A 17184-nucleotide genomic window follows, 5' to 3' on the forward strand; every position below is an offset into this window, starting at 1 on the left:
CTCTCTCTCTCTCTCTCTCTCCCTTTGTTTCCCTCCTGCCCACCACCCTCCACTCCCGTGCTCTGACTCTCTCTAAAATAAGTAAGTCTTTTAAAAAAGAGATTGTTTTCAATATATTGATGCTATAGATTCAAATTTGCTCAATTAGGTTAATTTTTCCCCACCTATGAAGTGAGTATTTCAACGGAAGCCAGTTATCATTTATGCTGCTGAGCATGAATAAGATCTCTCTGAGTAAATAATACTGTTTCATTATAATTGATACTGTTCTTCCTCAGCGTATAGAATATATTTATATTAGCTTTGAATTCCCTTACTCTGCCTTAATAAGTTGAAAAATTAAAGGACCAAAATGCTGCTAACCACATAAATACCATCCAGCCTCTGAGGCTCCGTTTTCCCTTCTGCAAAATGTAAATGTAGATGTAAATATTTCTACTACCTTTCCTTCCAATAACATTATGAGGCTTTATCTTACTGTATGTGTTTTCTCTTCTGCAAAGAAAGAATATAAGTGAGTGGACCGATGCTAGCAGGCTCTGTTTAGCTTGGAAGATAGTGGCTTCTATGATAAACATATGGCAAATTATTAAACTTACGGATTTTTTTTAAGATTTTATTTATTCATTCATGAGAGGTACAGAGAGAGAGCGAGAGAGAGACATAGACAGAGGGAGAAGCAGGCTCCTTGAAGGGAGCCCAATGCGGGACTCAATCCCCGGACCTAGGATCATGCCCTGAGCCGAAGGCAGATGCTCAACAACTGACCCACCCAGGTGTCCTGCTCCTTGCATTTTAGAACTGAGGGACACAGGGTAAATAATTTACCTTAGCCCAGCTGTTTGAATTTAGGAGTCTGATTCCACTAGACACTAAATGTGAAGTTTGAATTTATCTAAAAAAATACTGTATGAGCCTAGGATAGTTGAGATGTGGGAGAGAGTTTAGAAAAGGCATCATTTAAAAAAAAAAAAGGCATCATTTTATCCTTGCTGATAGCAAAGAAAAGGCAGATGATGTTTGGGGCCAAGATTACTCTTGGGCACTGATTTTTTTTTCCTTCAAAAGATGTTAGTGCCCACACTTTTTCAGATTTACAGTGTATGACCTTGATGATTAAAACCATCTATATCCAAATATGAACTTTCATGTCATTAGAATACTTGAAGCACAGATACAAAGAATACTGTTATAATTAGTAAGTTACTAATTTGAAAATTATGTAATTCTTCATGCAGTTTTCTAAATGAACATTCAAGGGACTCTAATTTGAAGTCATCATTCTGTTAGCTTTGGTAGATGGGTAATTCTGTTTTCTTCCTCTCTCTTTCTCTCTTGCTCTCTTTTTTTAAAAAAAATAATCTCTTGGGACAGCCCTGGTGGCTCAGCAGTTTAGCACCGCCTTCGGCCCAGGGAGTGATTCTGGAGACCCAGGATCGAGTCCCGCGTCGGGCTCCCTGCATGGAGCCTGCTTCTCCCTCTGCCTCTGTCTCTGCCTCTCTCTCTCTGTGTCTCTCATGAATAAATAAATAAATAAAATCTTAAAAAAAAAATAAATCTCTGCACCCAACATGGGGCTCAAATTCCCAACCCTAGATCAAGAGTCACATGCTCTATTGATTGAACCAGCTAGGCCCCTCTCTGTTTTCTCATTTTTATTTTTTATTTTAAAAAATATTTTATTTATTTATTTGAGAAAGAGATAGGGAGAGCATAGAGGCAGAGTGAGAGGAGGAAGCAGGCTCCTTGCTGAGCAGGGAGCCTGAGACAGAGCTAGATCCCAGGACCCTAAGATCATGACCTGAGCTGAAGGCAAACACTTAACCAGCTGAACCACCCAGGCACCCCTGTTTCTCATTTTTATTTTTATTTATTTTAAAAAAGATTTTATTTATTTATTCATGAGAGACATATGGAGAGAGGCAGAGACATAGATAGGGGGAGAAGTAGGCTCTCTGTGGGGAGCCTGATGCGGAACTCCATCCCAGGACTTCAGGATCATGCCCTGAGCTGAAGGCAGAAGCTCAACCACTGAGCCACCTGGGCGTCCCTGTTTCTCATTTTTAAAGCAGTATTTCAATATATGGTAATCTGGTGAAATACCAACAAAAAGATGATTAATATATTTTGCTCTATTAAGCCTGCATCTAGGTCTTCAGGAGATACTTTAGATGTGAGAAACAGTAGTAAGTATCTTTCATCCTCGTGATAGAAAGTGTTGTCAGATTCCTAGGAGTAATGATATGAGAGACCTCAAGTAATTTTGTTTTGGTGTCAGTGTGGAGACCTTTATCTATATTGAGGGCCAAAGATAATTATGTAAGTCGTGAATGTAAAAATCTTACAAGTAAGTTATAGATTTATAATATTACTATTTTTTCTTTTTTTTAAATAATATTATTCTTTAAGGAAATAAAGGATCAAGTTAGGGTAACTTAATTTTGTAGAAAAGATTTCATTTAAATTCATGTCATCCTTTACCTGGAATTTCTTCTGGATATTTACATTTCCCAAATCAATAGTTTGGTTGGTTCTTCAACTTTTCACTCCAGGTATAGCTACAAAAAACTATGTGTACCATTTTCCCACATGCCCAAATATTTCCAGCATGCCTACTCTCTGATCTCTTAGTTTTACACTTGTTTGGAGGCAACTTCCTTCTTAGGCCAGAGCGAGCCAACATTAAGATCAGTTGTGTTCATTATTCAAGGTTGTTGTCAGTGGGGCAGCATTGTAATGATCTGACCCTGTTCATGCTCTAAGGTGGCAGTTAGTACTTTTCATCACTGATTTCACTTTTAAAATGAAAATGTCCTGATGCCTTACATTTCTTTCCTTTTTGGATGGGGGAAGGGGGACTCAGAACCTTATCTGGATATCAGCATTCACATTTAAATAAGACAATAGTTTTTCAGGATATTTACAGACAAGATCATGCTTAGAAAATTAGTATTTTTTGTGATAGTTGGTAGTAAGTGAACTCTCATTAATTAGGTGCTTTAAACTGGGGATTGATACTGCTTCAAAGGGAAAGCCTGTCATTTGGAGTCTCCCAGTTTATCAGTTTGGAATATGGCCTGTTTTCACTAGATGTTCTTAATGGCACCATATTTTTTTTAGTTCCTTGTATGTTCTACTAACTAGTGTCCTCACAATGTTGTTGTTTTAAATCTTTTTTTGGTATCTCATTAGTTAGGACTATGTTTATTTTGTTGCTGTTGTTTAAATGTAAATGCAGCATGTTTTATGTCTTTCCTGACCCGTGGTTTTAATAAGCGTTGTCTGACCTAGAAAGAGAAGAGCTGCTCACTAATGTACATCAAGCATCACTGACTGAAGTGTCTCAGCATCCACCGAACACAAAAGATACAATTTGTTAGTCATTCATTATAGTATAAATATAGCTATTGTCATAGAACCCACTGGAGGATGTCAGTGTCTGCACTGACATTAAGTGAGGTGGGCTTCTGGTATTTAAAAGATAGATGTTAAAATAAGAATAAGCCAGCATATTAGCTGTCGTGAATGTTCATTGTTAATGTTTGTTTTTGAGAGTTGGAAACCATAAAGCAAGGTTTCTTTTTTTTTAAATTTAATTTAATTTATTTTTATTTTTTTATAATAAATTTATTTTTTGTTGGTGTTCAATTTACCAACATACTGAATAACACCCAGTACTCATCCCGTCCAGTGCCCCCCTCGGTGCCCGTCACCCATTCACCCCCACCCCCCGCCCTCCTCCCCCTCCACCACCCCTAGTTCGTTTCTCAGAGTTAGGAGTCTTTATGTTCCGTCTACCTTTCTGATATTTCCCACACATTTCTTCTCCTTTCCCTTCTATTCCCTTTCACTATTATTTATATTCCCGAAATGAATGAGAACATACACTGCTTGTCCTTCTCCGATTGACTTACTTCACTCAACATAATACCCTCCAGTTCCATCCACATCGAAGCAAATGGTGGGTATTTGTCGTTTCTAATGGCTGAGTAATATTCCATTGTATACATAGACCACAGCTTCTTTATCCATTCATCTTTCGATGGACACCGAGGCTCCTTCCACGCTTTGGCTATTGTGGACATTGCTGCTAGAAACATCGGGGTACAGAAAGCAAGGTTTCCATTTTTTTTAGGGTGACTTTTTCAACAGATTGCTTTTTCTTTAGGGTATCTAGAAATCTTCTTGAGGCTAGAGCATGTAATTGTGTTTTACTTCATAAAGGCAACAAGATAGAGTAGGGGGATGAAGGGGGAGAGACAAGTAAATAAGTTGTAGAAAGAAACTGGATGGGAAGCTTTTATATCTAGTGTTTGTACTTAGGCAGGCCTTAAAAAAAGATATATATTTTTTCTCTGTTTTCATTTCAGTAGGGATTTACTTGAGGTGCTACATTCTGCTTGTCCAGTATTATAATTCAGAGAAGTCTCTCTGACTTCAAAAAATCATAGTCCATTGATAAATTTTAGATTAATATATTTATATATTTCGTCAGAGGACATATGATGTGTATGTATGAGATAGAGAGGTATTGCTAAGGTTTTAACAGTAAGAGAAATTATTTGAGCTGGTATTTTGTAATCATTTTAAAGTTTGATTTTATCATCTTCATTGCTCCCATCTTTATACTGGCATTTTTCATTTAGAGAGGGGTTTTGACTGTTTTTGTTAAAAAGTGAGTGAATTTTCTGGAGTCTTATTTTGTCAGCCAGTACAGTGCCTTCAGCATAAATCTTTCCAGCTGTTGAAAATGCCTATATTTGAACTGCTAGTAGATCCAAGGGACTTTGGGAACAGCCTTTTTTTTTTTTTTTTTCCCAGATGAAAAGTCACTAAAAAGGATGTTTTGATAGGGCCAAAACGACTGATAACCTCTTTTCAAAATGTTATTACAGGTCATGGATTCCTGAAACATAACCGAGGGAGAGCAGCCTAGGAGAGCAATTGTTCACTTGTGTGAAGTCCTAACTCTTACCCATGGGGAGGCACTCAAGTATAGTGAACTTTGTGACAGTCCTGATAATGAATACACCACATATCCAGATTGTGGTTTTACCATTCTCCAATTGAAGAAATTAGGGCCTTTTGGAGAAATGATCGATTGTAGAGCTGGGACAGAGAAAATACAGAGTGAACCAAGAGCATCTTAATAGTGCCAGAAGGTAGGAAAGTGCTCAAGAAAGCATCAGAACTATGAACATGTCAGAAGTATATAGGGACCAACTGGAAAATGCTCCCAATGGCCAAAGTTGGAATAATTCAAACCACAAAATAAATAACAATAGATTATAACCCAAAGAATAAAATAAATATCCATGAATCCATACTGATATAAATAAAAAATAAGGAAGAAGGGACGGATCTTACGAAGAATTTTAATAAATAATTGTAGAAGAAGTGAAGGAAATAAAAAGTCATCATTAAAACACCACAGTAATAATTATTTCAGCCAAGATCCACTGATGAGTGGTAAAATTAGTGGCAAATCTTTAAGGTAAAACAGAGTATTTATATAGTTTCAAAGTATCTCCCCCTAAATATTAGTTACCGTGGTGGTTTTAACATATGTCTAAATTTCTTTGCTATTCCTTACTCTAAGAGGCGGGAGCTTAATTAATTCCCTTCCCCTTGAGTATGGGCTAAACTTAATCCTTCTAAAAAAAAACAGAATAATACAAAAAATTGTAACTTTATATAGCAAAGCAGGCAGACCACCAAGAGATCAAGGTTAACATTACTAGTAATAAGCCATGTTGATGTCATGGACTCCTGATATGATGAGATGAGAAGAGCACTACCTAAAATCCATAGCCTCCATGTAATCATCAAAAAAACATAAGACAGACCCTAGCTAAGGGCCATTCTACAACTGACCAGTAGTCTTCAAAAGTGTCAAGTTCATTAAAGACAAAGAAGTACTGACAGATTGTCACAGATTTGGGGAAGACACATATAAGGAGTCACGATAACTAAATGTATAATGTGATATGATGGATTGGATCCTGAAACAAGCAAAGGGTATTACTGGAAAAACTAGTGAAATTACAATATAGTCTGTAGTTTTGGTAGTATTATACCAATGTTAATTTATTTGGTAGCTATGATAATGTGTCATGGTTATATAAGGGGGAAGCTGGATGGTAGGGTAAATGGAAGTTCTCTGTACTATCTTTGCAACATTTGTGTAAATCTAAAATTGTTTCAAATATAAAGTTATTAGGGATCCCTGGGTGGTGCAGCGGTTTGGCGCCTGCCTTTGGCCCAGGGCGCAATCCTGGAGACCCGGGATCGAGTCCCACATCGGGCTCCCAGTGCATGGAGCCTGCTTCTCCCTCTGCCTGTGTCTCTGCCTCTCTCTCTCTCTCTGTGTGTGACTATCATAAATAAATAAAAAATAAAAAAAAAATAAAAAAAATAAAGTTATTAAAAAAAGACAGGGAAAGGGGTGAAATGTAGGCCAGTTAAAGCCTTGCTCTCCACTTCTTGAATTGCGAGGAAATATTTTCCTTCAGAGTTTATTTTCCAGTGTTTTTCTGTTATGTTCTGATTATAAAAACAAAAACTGAAGAGCATTTAAAAAAACCCCTATGTTCTTAATCTACAGAGACAGCCGCTGCTCACATTTTATTGTATATCCTTTTAATATTTTTCTTATGTGTATATTATTTTTAAAAATAAAAATGGAATCATGTTATTAAAGAAAAGAAAGAAAGAAAAAAAAAAACGAGCTTTGAATCCAGACAGAACTAGGTTTGTGTTGGGCTCCACCTTTTCCTAGCCCTATCATTCAGTACCAGTTAGCCTTTTTTTTTTTTTTTAATTTTTATTTATTTATGATAGTCACAGAGAGAGAGAGAGAGAGAGAGAGAGAGAGAGGCAGAGACACAGGCAGAGGGAGAAGCAGGCTCCATGCACCGGGAACCCGATGTGGGATTCGATCCCGGGTTGCCAGGATCACGCCCTGGGCCAAAGGCAGGTGCTAAACCACTGCGCCACCCAGGGATCCCCCAGTTAGCCTTTTTGAACTCATCTTTACTCATTCATGCAACAGTTTGTTCTTCAAATATTTGTTCAGCACTTAGGTACTGTTCTAGGCTCTAAGGATACAGTACTGAACAAAGCCAAACCCTTTCTCTCCTATAGCTTGTACTTGTTCACATCTAAGTACTTCAGATAGTTGTTTATCGTTTTGCTGTAACAGGGAACGGAGAAATGGCAGCATAGCTGGAAGAAGACATTTATTAGCATTTTTATTGACCATAGAGACATTTTGGTATGATGGCTTCATTTTTTTTTTTTTAAGATTTTATTTATTTGTGAGAGACCGAGAGACGGGGCAGAGACACAGGGAGAGGGAGGAGGGAGAAGCAGGCTCCATGCAGGGAGCCTGATGTGGGACTCGATCCTGGGTCTCCAGGATCACGCCCTGGGCTGAAGGCGGCGCTAAACCTCTGAGCCACCCAGGCATCCCCCGAATGGCTTCATTTTAATAAGAGGACTTTATGTATCTGTAGGAGATATTCTAGCCCATTAGTTAAGAATTGGAACTTGGAATCAGCCCCGATTTAACTTTGATCCAATTGTTGTATAATTTTGTTACCTGAAGGGAAAGTTACTCAGATTCTCTGAATTTCAGTTTCATCATCTGTAATTAATAGTGAAAATGATACCTTCTAAGGATTAAACAAACTCATTCTTTTAAGAGCGTTCTAGTCAACTGTATTGTGCTTTTCAGTACCTCTCTTTGAGTCTTAGAAAGAAATAATAGTTTGGCTTATCATCATTTAAACAATGAGATGAAAAAAAATAAACAATGAGATGAACAGTCTCCATATTAATATTTTGTAGATTCTGTTTAGTCCACTAGTAATTTGTATATAAACTGCATACTTTTTCTTTCTCTTTATTAATTCATAAGAGAAGATGAGAAGTTACCTTAAAATTGACGAGCAGTTTTTGGAGGGTATGGTGCTGGGTAGGGTGGATGGGTGGAGAAGAGGGGATTTAACTTCATCCACCCGTATGTGTAGTTCCATATTCACATAGAACTATAGCCCCAATTTCTACTATCATGTTTTGTTTTTCCCTAGACTGACTTGGTGAATGTTCAGTGCTGTCTTGAAATGTTTCGTATTACTTGGGGTTGAGCCAGTACATTACATAGACAGGTTACTTCCTGTCTTCATTCTTCAGTCAGGCTTTATTTTTTATTGATTGTTTAGACTAAATGTAATACATTTTTAGAGCTGCCAAAAACAAATGTTAAGAGGTGGTGTCCTGAGGCTACAACTAGGCTCCATGGGCTCTGATCAAATGCTTTACCTTTGGCAGGCTTTTTGGTACTTGCTAAGTTCTCTGGCTTGGCCTGTTTACTTAAGTTCTTAGAAGTTCTAAATAATAAAAACTTTGGGTGAATTCATTTCAGCATAAGTCTTTGACTAAGCTTTTATATATAGAATGGTTAAATTTTATTTGTGCCCTCAAAACTTAGTCTTAAAAACAAGAAAAGTAGATATTTTTTTAATTATTTATTCCTAATCCAGTGAAGTTAAATAAATTTCTGGCCTTGGCCTTCCTATTACCTAATAAAATTAATTAATAGCATAATAGCCTAATAAGGTAAAATAAATTAATTAGCAAAGACTGTATAATTAACTTAGAGAAGGCTCAAATTCCATAACGTGTGAAGCATGGTAAGTAACTAAGCTGTATATAGCTTCCATTGGCCTTCTGTCTTCTCTTTGGGGCAAGTAGCTTCTCTGACCATGAAGATGTAAATAAACCAAGGAAAAAATTTCAAGTTTCCTGAATTTTGTTTTTGGGAAAGATTAAGGAAATGATCAGAAATTACTTTCTTTTCACTAACATATAAGGAGTAGGGGACCTGTCAGCTTTCTTTTTTATGGTGGTGGATGTTTTTGGTATACTGTTTTATTTCATTCCTGGTTTTTTTTTTTTTTTTTTTTTTTCAGAATCTGATAAAGAGGAGAAACCACAAAGTACGGTCATACCCAAGGAAGTGACACCAGCCCTGTGCTCACTAATGAGCAGCTATGGTAGTCTCTCAGGGTCAGAGAGTGAGCCAGAAGGTAAGTCATGGCCTCAGTTGATAGGTTTGTTTTATTGCTCTTTGAATTTGATGTATACTGTGCATCAGTAGCATCATTTCATGTATGTCTTTCTGAGGACAAAATGTATCAAGAGCATTGTTTATTTAATCTTCATATTTTTCATTTGATTCAGAAGTGATGTTAGCATGGGATAAAGGAAAGCTGGAGAAATGAGGAAATGTGTTGTTAGTCTGGGAGAAAAGGGCAAAAATAATACAGTGACAGAATAGGAAGGGGAAGAGATAATATGCCATTAATGGAATCAAAGACAATTCTAAAAGATACAGCAAAGAAAGTTAATTTGTTGTTTCCTACTCTCAATTCTTGTCTTAAGATGTTTATAGCACCTTTGGTAGATGAATAGAGGTCCTTTGTGACAAAGTGGATGGTAGAATTCCTTACATGTATATAGAACGTTATTTTTTATAGAGCATATTTACATAAATTGCCTCATTTGGAGAACACAATAACTCTGTGCTTGTGGTTGAGTTAGCCTGTATGTTTCAAAGACTGGATAAAATGGAATTCCTTCAAGGTTTTTTCTGAGGAGTCAGTGATGTACAGGATACATGTCTAACCTTTAAAGATGATAATAAACCAGCTTAATGTAGCGTCTTTTTTTAGGGTCACCTAAAAGAGTTATTATGTTATTGATCTAATGTGTCAATTATAAACCCAAGGTTCATATAAATAATCAGCATTTGTTTAATGAATAAGTCTGTGTCCTTCTGTTGGAAACCTGGCTCTGCATGGTGAATTTATTTGGGCTTTACCAACCATGAGAGAATTCCTGTGTATGTGTCTCTGTACAAGATGTATAATCACAGTAGGAGCTGTACTGAAGATAAGAGTACAGGGTCTGCAAGTGAGTGTGTAAAAAGAAAGGAAGATTTGAGTGTAATTGGATGAAGATGGCAGCACTTTTAATGTTGATTAAACTAGAGATAATCACTCTGTAGTTGGAAGATGTTGAAGGAGAAAGAGTTGGGATTTAATATGAAGGATAATGTTTAGATGTATCCGTAACATAGGGATTTTTCTTCTTTTTTTAATGGATCGTGGTTTACTGTGGTAGCTGGTTAAAAGCTACTTGAATTTTGAAATACAAACTACTTTGGCCTTATCAGAGTATTTCTTAACTGATGGTTGCCTCTTCTTGTTTTTATTTTAATTTTAAGAAAAACAGTATTTATTTCTTTACTCTTGTTTCCAGTACACTGATATGAAGATGGAGTTATTCTTTAAACACATATTACATTTCTTGCTTATCGCTGTATTTATGACAGGTGATAGCAATGAAAGCTATTACCAGATTACTGAATCTTATAAAAACAAGCTGCACTAATGCTCTCTTCTCTCTCTCTCTCTCTCTTTCTCTTAAGATGAAACATTTAATACTTTCATTCTCGTGTCTTAATTTTGAGGCTGCCACCATTTTTAAATTAGAAGAAAGAAAGGAAACTGGGAGGGATCTTTGGGATTCCACTCCTTCATTTATGGAACCTTAAGCTTAACTTCTTTGCAGAGTTAGTATGTGGCAGAGCTGTTGTAAAGCCTAGGTTTGGGACTGAAAAATCTTAAACACCAACTTTCGTTTTAGGCATTCTCTGTGTTACATTTACTGTCTTCCTGAACAGAAATGCATCATCAGCTTTATTAAGCCATCCAGATCACGAGCAAGTTTCCAACTTCCATTGTAAACTCTGGGCTGTAGGATAGCATATTGACACATAGGGACTTTGGAAGAAATAAACCAAAGAAATAAAGTGGGCTTTCTCTGAGCCATGAAATAGCATCTAGAAGGCTCCTTACTTAAGTGGATTTTAAATGGAGGGGAGCATTCTGATTCCTCACAGATTTAAACAATTGTATCATCTTAGTTAATATCTATCTCAACTTAGGAGTTAATACAGGTATATAGAGGATTTTAAACATGAATTGTGCTTTTTTTCCAGAAACAGTTTTAAACAAGGAAGACTGAAACAAAACAAGAGGCTATGCTTGGCTTTGGGGATTTCAAAAAAAGCTATACATAGGAAAGAAAATTTCAATGAGTAATATTTCCAAATCAATTAGTTTGAAATCTCTTCCAGATTTTACATGTTAGTTTTTTGTTTTTGTTTTGCCATGTTAGAAGTTAAGCACAGTTTTATAGCTCTCCAAAATTGTTGTTTTTTCAAAATGATTTGGGCTGTGACTGGAGGTCCTCCATTGAAAACTCATGTTTAAAGGCCACATGCCAAAAAGTAGGATTTATAGGTTTGAAAAAGTGCAGTGGTTATATTTTAAATTTATTTGGATTGATAAACATTGCATTAAAATATGATACTAAGCTGGGAAATGTTGTGAGCCTCAAGAAAAATATAAATGGTTCTGGTTCCTCGTTCCTTTGCAGAAAATTGACAGTGTAAGCTCTGATTCATTTGACTTTTGTATTCCTGGATTGGAAGACCAATACTTGAAGGGGAAGGGAATAATAGAAAGTAGAACTCTGTCTTTTCTTTTTGCCTTTTGTTATTATTCTCATAGTTTTGGACTCTATAAACCACTTGAATTCTTTGCTCCTTTTATGGTTACATTTCTGATTTTTTTTTCTTTTTTCTATCACTTTGAGGGCACATCAAAACCACTATCATTATAGCAAATTCTTTTTTTGGGGGGGTATAGAGAGTGTGCATGATGTGCACTTGAGTTGGGTAGAGAGGGAGAGCGAATCTCAAGCAGGCTCCATGCTATGTAGAACCTGGCTTGGGGGCTCAGTCATACAACCCTGAGATCATGAGCTGAAATCAAGAGTCAGATGCTTAACTGACTGAGCCACCCAGGCACCCCTGTCATAGCAAATTCTTTATATAGTGTTGATTCTGGGTCAGGTCCTGTTTTATGTGCTTTACTCATTTAGTTATCACAGTATCTTCATGTAGCAGGTGCCATTATTTGTGAGGATATTTAGGCAGAGATAAGTAACTTGCCTGAAGATCGCAACTAGTATGTGATGAAACTAGAACTTGAACCTAACAGTTTGGGACTAGGATTTATGTTTCTAAGACTTACCCTGTACTTCGTTTCAAAGGTAGTTATCACATTTGGTCTTATGTAATACTTGGGTGTTGAAGGTTTTGAGGGATATGATTAGATTCCTATACTCTTGTCCAGGCAATTGAACCCAGTCTCCCACCTTCTAGAATTGAATTCTTTATATCATATCACCTTGTCAGAAATACAGAATAACCATTTTAGGAGTGAGAGGAGGAGATCCTTAAAACTTGTCAGTTTTCAACTAATCATATGGCTCTTTTCTTTATTCTTCTTAATATGGTGAAATACATTGATTGATTTTCAAGTATCAAACCAACCTTTATTCCTGAAATAAAATCTACTTGGTCTTTTACTAATAATTTATAAAAGATATTTATTAACTATCTTTATTTATTTGTTAAAGGTATTTACCTCCATGGTCATGAAGGATGTGTTTTTCTTTTCTTATAATGACTTTGTCTGGATTTGGTATGAGTGGGATCTATTTCCTCCACCTCTTTTTTAAGGCTTTGTGTAGGATTGCTACCATTTTGTCTTATTTGTAGAATTCAGTAATGGAGTTATCTGTACCTGGCATTTTAGAGGAGGGGGTAGACTTTCAATTATGAATTAAATTTCCTTAATAGGTAGAGGACTATTCAGATTTTCTGTTTTTTCTTGTTCAGTTTGGTAATTTGTGTTTTTCAAAAAAATCTGTTTCATTTCTGTTGTCAAATTTATTGGCATAAAGTTGTTCATAATATTTTCTTGTGATATCTGTAGGATCTGTAGTGATAGCCCCCCTTTGATTCCTCATATTATTAAATGGTATTTTTTCTTTTTTTCTTGCTCAATCTTGCTAGATGTTTATTAATTTTGTTAATCTTTTAGAGTGTACCAACTTCTGATTTTTCTTTTTATATTTTTCTCTATTGTCTGCTTGTAATTCATTGATTTTCACTCTGTTATTTCCTCTCTTCTCACTATCTGATTTAGTGGAAGTTCAGATAATTGATTTTAGGCATTTCTTTATTTCTAATAAAAGCAATCAAAACTATAAATTTGCCTCCATGCACTGCTTTAGCTGCATCCTATAAATTTACATTATGTTTTCATTTTTATTTTTTAAAAAATATTTTCTAACATCTCATGATTTGTTCTTTAACTCATGGGTTTTATTTAGACAGTTGTTTAGTTTCCAGAGATTGGAGGTTTTCTAGATAGTTTTCTGTTAACTGATTTTACTTGAATTCTGTTACAGTCAGAGAGCATACTTTGTACACTTGCCAGGCATTTTTTGTTTATTGTTTTTCCAGCTTATTGAGATTTGTTTTATAGCCTAGCACAAGTGAATGTTTATGTGAACTTGACAAAAACGTATCTTGGATTGAGTGTTTGTCAGTTTGAGTTGTTAGGGTACTCAGGTCTTCTATATTCCTGCTCATTTTCTGTTTAATTGTTCTTCAGTTACTGAGAGCAAAGTGTTAAAAGTCTCCAACCTTAATAATGGATTTGTCTTTTTCTTGTTTCAGTTCTTTTAAGCTTTTGCTACACATATAATGAAATTCTGTTATTAGCTGTTACTGTTTTATCTTCTTGATGAATTGATTTCTTTATCCTTATGAACTGTCCTTCTTTGTCCCTATTCTGAAGTCTCCTTTGTCTGATATTGATGTAGCCGATCCAGCTTTTTTATGATTGCTATATGTATGGTATTTTCTTTCCTCCTTTTGCTTTTAATCTGTGTCTGGTCACAGACAGTCTTTGCTTCATACTTCCTTGATAACTGAGATTTCATCTCCGTTCTGTTTGTGCAAAGCAAGAACTGCCAACAATTTAAGGTTGGTTTCTTGTAGACATTATGTAGTTGATCTTGTTCCCCACACTCTCTCTTCCCCCAGTCTGACCACTCACCCTTTTAAGTGGGATGTTTACATTATTTATATATATTGTAATTATTGATATGGCTGTTTCTTTTTGTCTTTGTTCTATTTTCCTTCTTTCTTGCCTTTGGATTTATGCTGTCTTATTAGGGCAGTGTAAATATGGCTTTATTTGTTGAATCTCTTTGTTTTGCTTTTTAGGAGTTGGTCTATATATAGTATGTAGCTTCAGCTTATCACAATATACTTTCAGTGATATTATACCATTTCATATATGTAATTTAAGAATTTTATAGCAATATACTTAGATTTTCCTCTTCCCTTCCTTTATGCTCTTGTTATCAGATTTTCCTACAGGTGTTATGAATCCCACATACATTGTTTCTATTTTTGCTTAGAGTAGTCAGTTATCTTTAAAACCTTTTTCAAATCAGAAAAAAATGTCTTTTTGTATTTATCCATATATTGACGGTTTCTGACACTCTTCATTCCTTTGGGTAGATGCAAGTTTCCATCTGATACTATTTCCTTCATCAAGATCACTTCCTGCAGCTCTTTGTGGTAATCTCTTCAATTATTGGCAGTTATATTTCCAATCTGAAAAATACTGTACTGCATTGAAAATGCCTAATTTTTATTAATAAGTAGCCAGGATTATGGCTACGGGGGGGGGGGAGTATTATGACTTTTTTGGTATTTTTGGAAGTTTACCTGTTTTTTTATTGTTTTTGTATTTGTTCTCATCATATTTAGAAGCTCCCATTAAGACTGAAGCAGACATTCTGGTGGAAGATGAGGTTCTTCATAACAATACTCCTAAGAGATCAAGGAACAATGTTAAAGTGACTGTTAAAAACTATAGGAGCCCAAAGAAAAGTTTTAAAAAGACAAACCCTAAGAGGAAAAAAGATTATCACAACTATCATACCTTATTTGAACCAAGGACACACCATCCATATCTCTTGGAAATGGTAGGTGACTTTTCTTTACATTCTGATCTCTCTTTTCTTCTCAGGTGATGAAGCCAGAGCCACTGGGTTTCTGCATGGGTTCATGCATGCATGCTTTTTAACGTCACCAAAGACCTTTATTCCTTGAAGACTCATTTGTGTATCTTAATTTTGAAGCTGCATTTGGCATATAGCTGATGTTTAATAAATGTGGAATCATTACACTTTTTAAAACTGCTAAAAATGAAAGCATCTGTAGATTTAATTGATAAGGAAATATGTATTGAGGTGTACTGACATTTTTAAAGTTTTCATTGAAAGCACAGCTAAGTACAATGGCAGACTAAAAGGAGGAAGAGGTTTTTATGTGTTTATTTTGTGCATTATTGGCTTTATTCTCAGTGTGATGTGCTGAAAAATCTTATTTCTTCACATTTTAAGAGGAAGCAGCACATCTTTTGATTCTAAGTAATGGACATGAAGCTGTTCAAAGATCCAGTTCTTTCATACTAAGGATAATAGAAAAATATTCCAAAATTTTTACTAGACTTGTAGAACTCTTTCTTTCTCCCTTCCCTTCCCTTCCCTTCCCTTCCCTTCCCTTCCCTTCCCTTCCCTTCCCTTCCCTTCCCTTCCCTTCCCTTCCCTTCCTTCCTTTCCTTCTTTCATTTATTCATTCATTTATGATAGACATACAGATAGAGAGAGAGAGAGGCAGAGACAAAGGCAGAGGGAGAAGCAGGCTCCGTGCCAGGAGCCCAACGCGAGACTTGATCCTGGGACTCCAGAATTGCCCTGGGCCAAAGGCAGGCGCCAAACCGCTGAGCCACCCAGGGATCCCCTAGAACTTTTGACAATGAGTGAAAAGTCCTTTTTGCCCTGTCAGCTAAATGCTTACACTGTAGCTAAGGTGTTCTGTGGCTACCCTCTTTGAAGTGTTACATGGAGACCCACTTGCTTCTTATTTGAATTGATCTGAAGTGTACTCTCTATTTTATAAATTTCAGTGTTTATATAAAGTAAGTTACATTTTTAAAATACCTTGTAAGTGGTAAATTAAATAAACTCTTCACAGAACGTTCATTCCTCTGTGATGTTTCTAATAACATCAGAAAATAAATTGAATGATCTTACCCTTTTTGGCAAATCATATATGATTCCTTGGTTATGTATTTCTTCTAAATACCAGGAATTTTTTTAGATTGCCTTCAATTGCAACAGGCACAAAAATGAAAAGTCGTAAAAATCCAGGAATGTCGGGATTTTTTACTGCTGGTTTCATCACTACTATATTTACTGTATCTGCTTATCAGTTTCTATACTGTTTGTAGGTTTAGGTTTAAGAGGGTCCTCTTTGGCATGGTTTGTAGGTTAAAGAATTACAGACTTTTAAACCTCAATTTCCTGTCCTTTGTTTAGATACTCCTTGAAAGGACTGAAAATGTGAACATTTATGCTGTTTAAAAACTAGATAGTCTTGGTGTAAGTTAAGAGGAAATGTTCTTGCATTATTTTTTTAGTGAAATGATTTAAATATATATTTATATATAAGTTATAAATATAAGTTATTATAAATATATATCTTTATTCTGTATTCTTTATATGGAAAAGGTACATATAATATTTTAGATTGTGTTTCCTGGATATATTTTATTTACCAGCTAATCATTTTATTTATTGTTTTTTAGCTTTTAGCTCCAGACATTCGACATGAAAGAAATGTGATTTTACAGTGTGTTCGGTACATCATCAAAAAGGACTTTTTTGGACTTAATACTAATTCTGCAAAAACTAAAGATGTATAGGTACCAGCACTCATGTGAAATAGGCCCATCCTAAAGTTAGTGGAGGAAAACCTTTTTTTTAAAAAAAAAACAAACTGGATTAATAATTGTAAACCTTATGAAATATTATGTTGGATTTTTAATTCTTTCCTTTGAATCTATGCAAATAAATACATAACTGGTTTTAAGACTCTGTTGTTGGGGTTTGCCTAATATTTGCTGGTAGAGTTCTACTTTTTACTTATATTTATTTGTATTATTGCTGTCAGGTAAGGAGGTCTGCTGTGGGACCAGTCAAAAATTGAAGGTATTGGGTTAGTAGTAAAGAAAAAGAACTTAAAAATGTTTAATTCAGCAAACATAATTGAGCAAAGCTGTAGGTTACGGAGAGAAGTACAGTCATTTCGTCTTTATTTTATTTTATTATTTTTTAAAGATT

At 35.5% G+C, this 17184-nt stretch overlaps 1 protein-coding gene across 1 annotated transcript in view; it reads left to right on the forward strand.

Moving 5' to 3' along the window:
- Positions 1–16938, forward strand: part of NUFIP1 (nuclear FMR1 interacting protein 1) — a 45547-nt gene extending 28609 nt beyond the window's left edge. Inside the window, exons 8-10 of the mRNA XM_055335620.1 lie at positions 8973–9089; positions 14765–14982; positions 16650–16938. Coding sequence (XP_055191595.1) covers positions 8973–9089; positions 14765–14982; positions 16650–16766 — 452 coding nt within the window. The 3' untranslated portion in view covers positions 16767–16938. The remainder of the gene's footprint in view (positions 1–8972; positions 9090–14764; positions 14983–16649) is intronic.
- Positions 16939–17184: the final 246 nt, after the last annotated feature.

Source organism: Nyctereutes procyonoides, unplaced genomic scaffold, assembly GCF_905146905.1.
Source record: "Nyctereutes procyonoides isolate TBG_1078 unplaced genomic scaffold, NYPRO_anot_genome, whole genome shotgun sequence".
Lineage (NCBI taxonomy): Eukaryota > Metazoa > Chordata > Mammalia > Carnivora > Canidae > Nyctereutes > Nyctereutes procyonoides.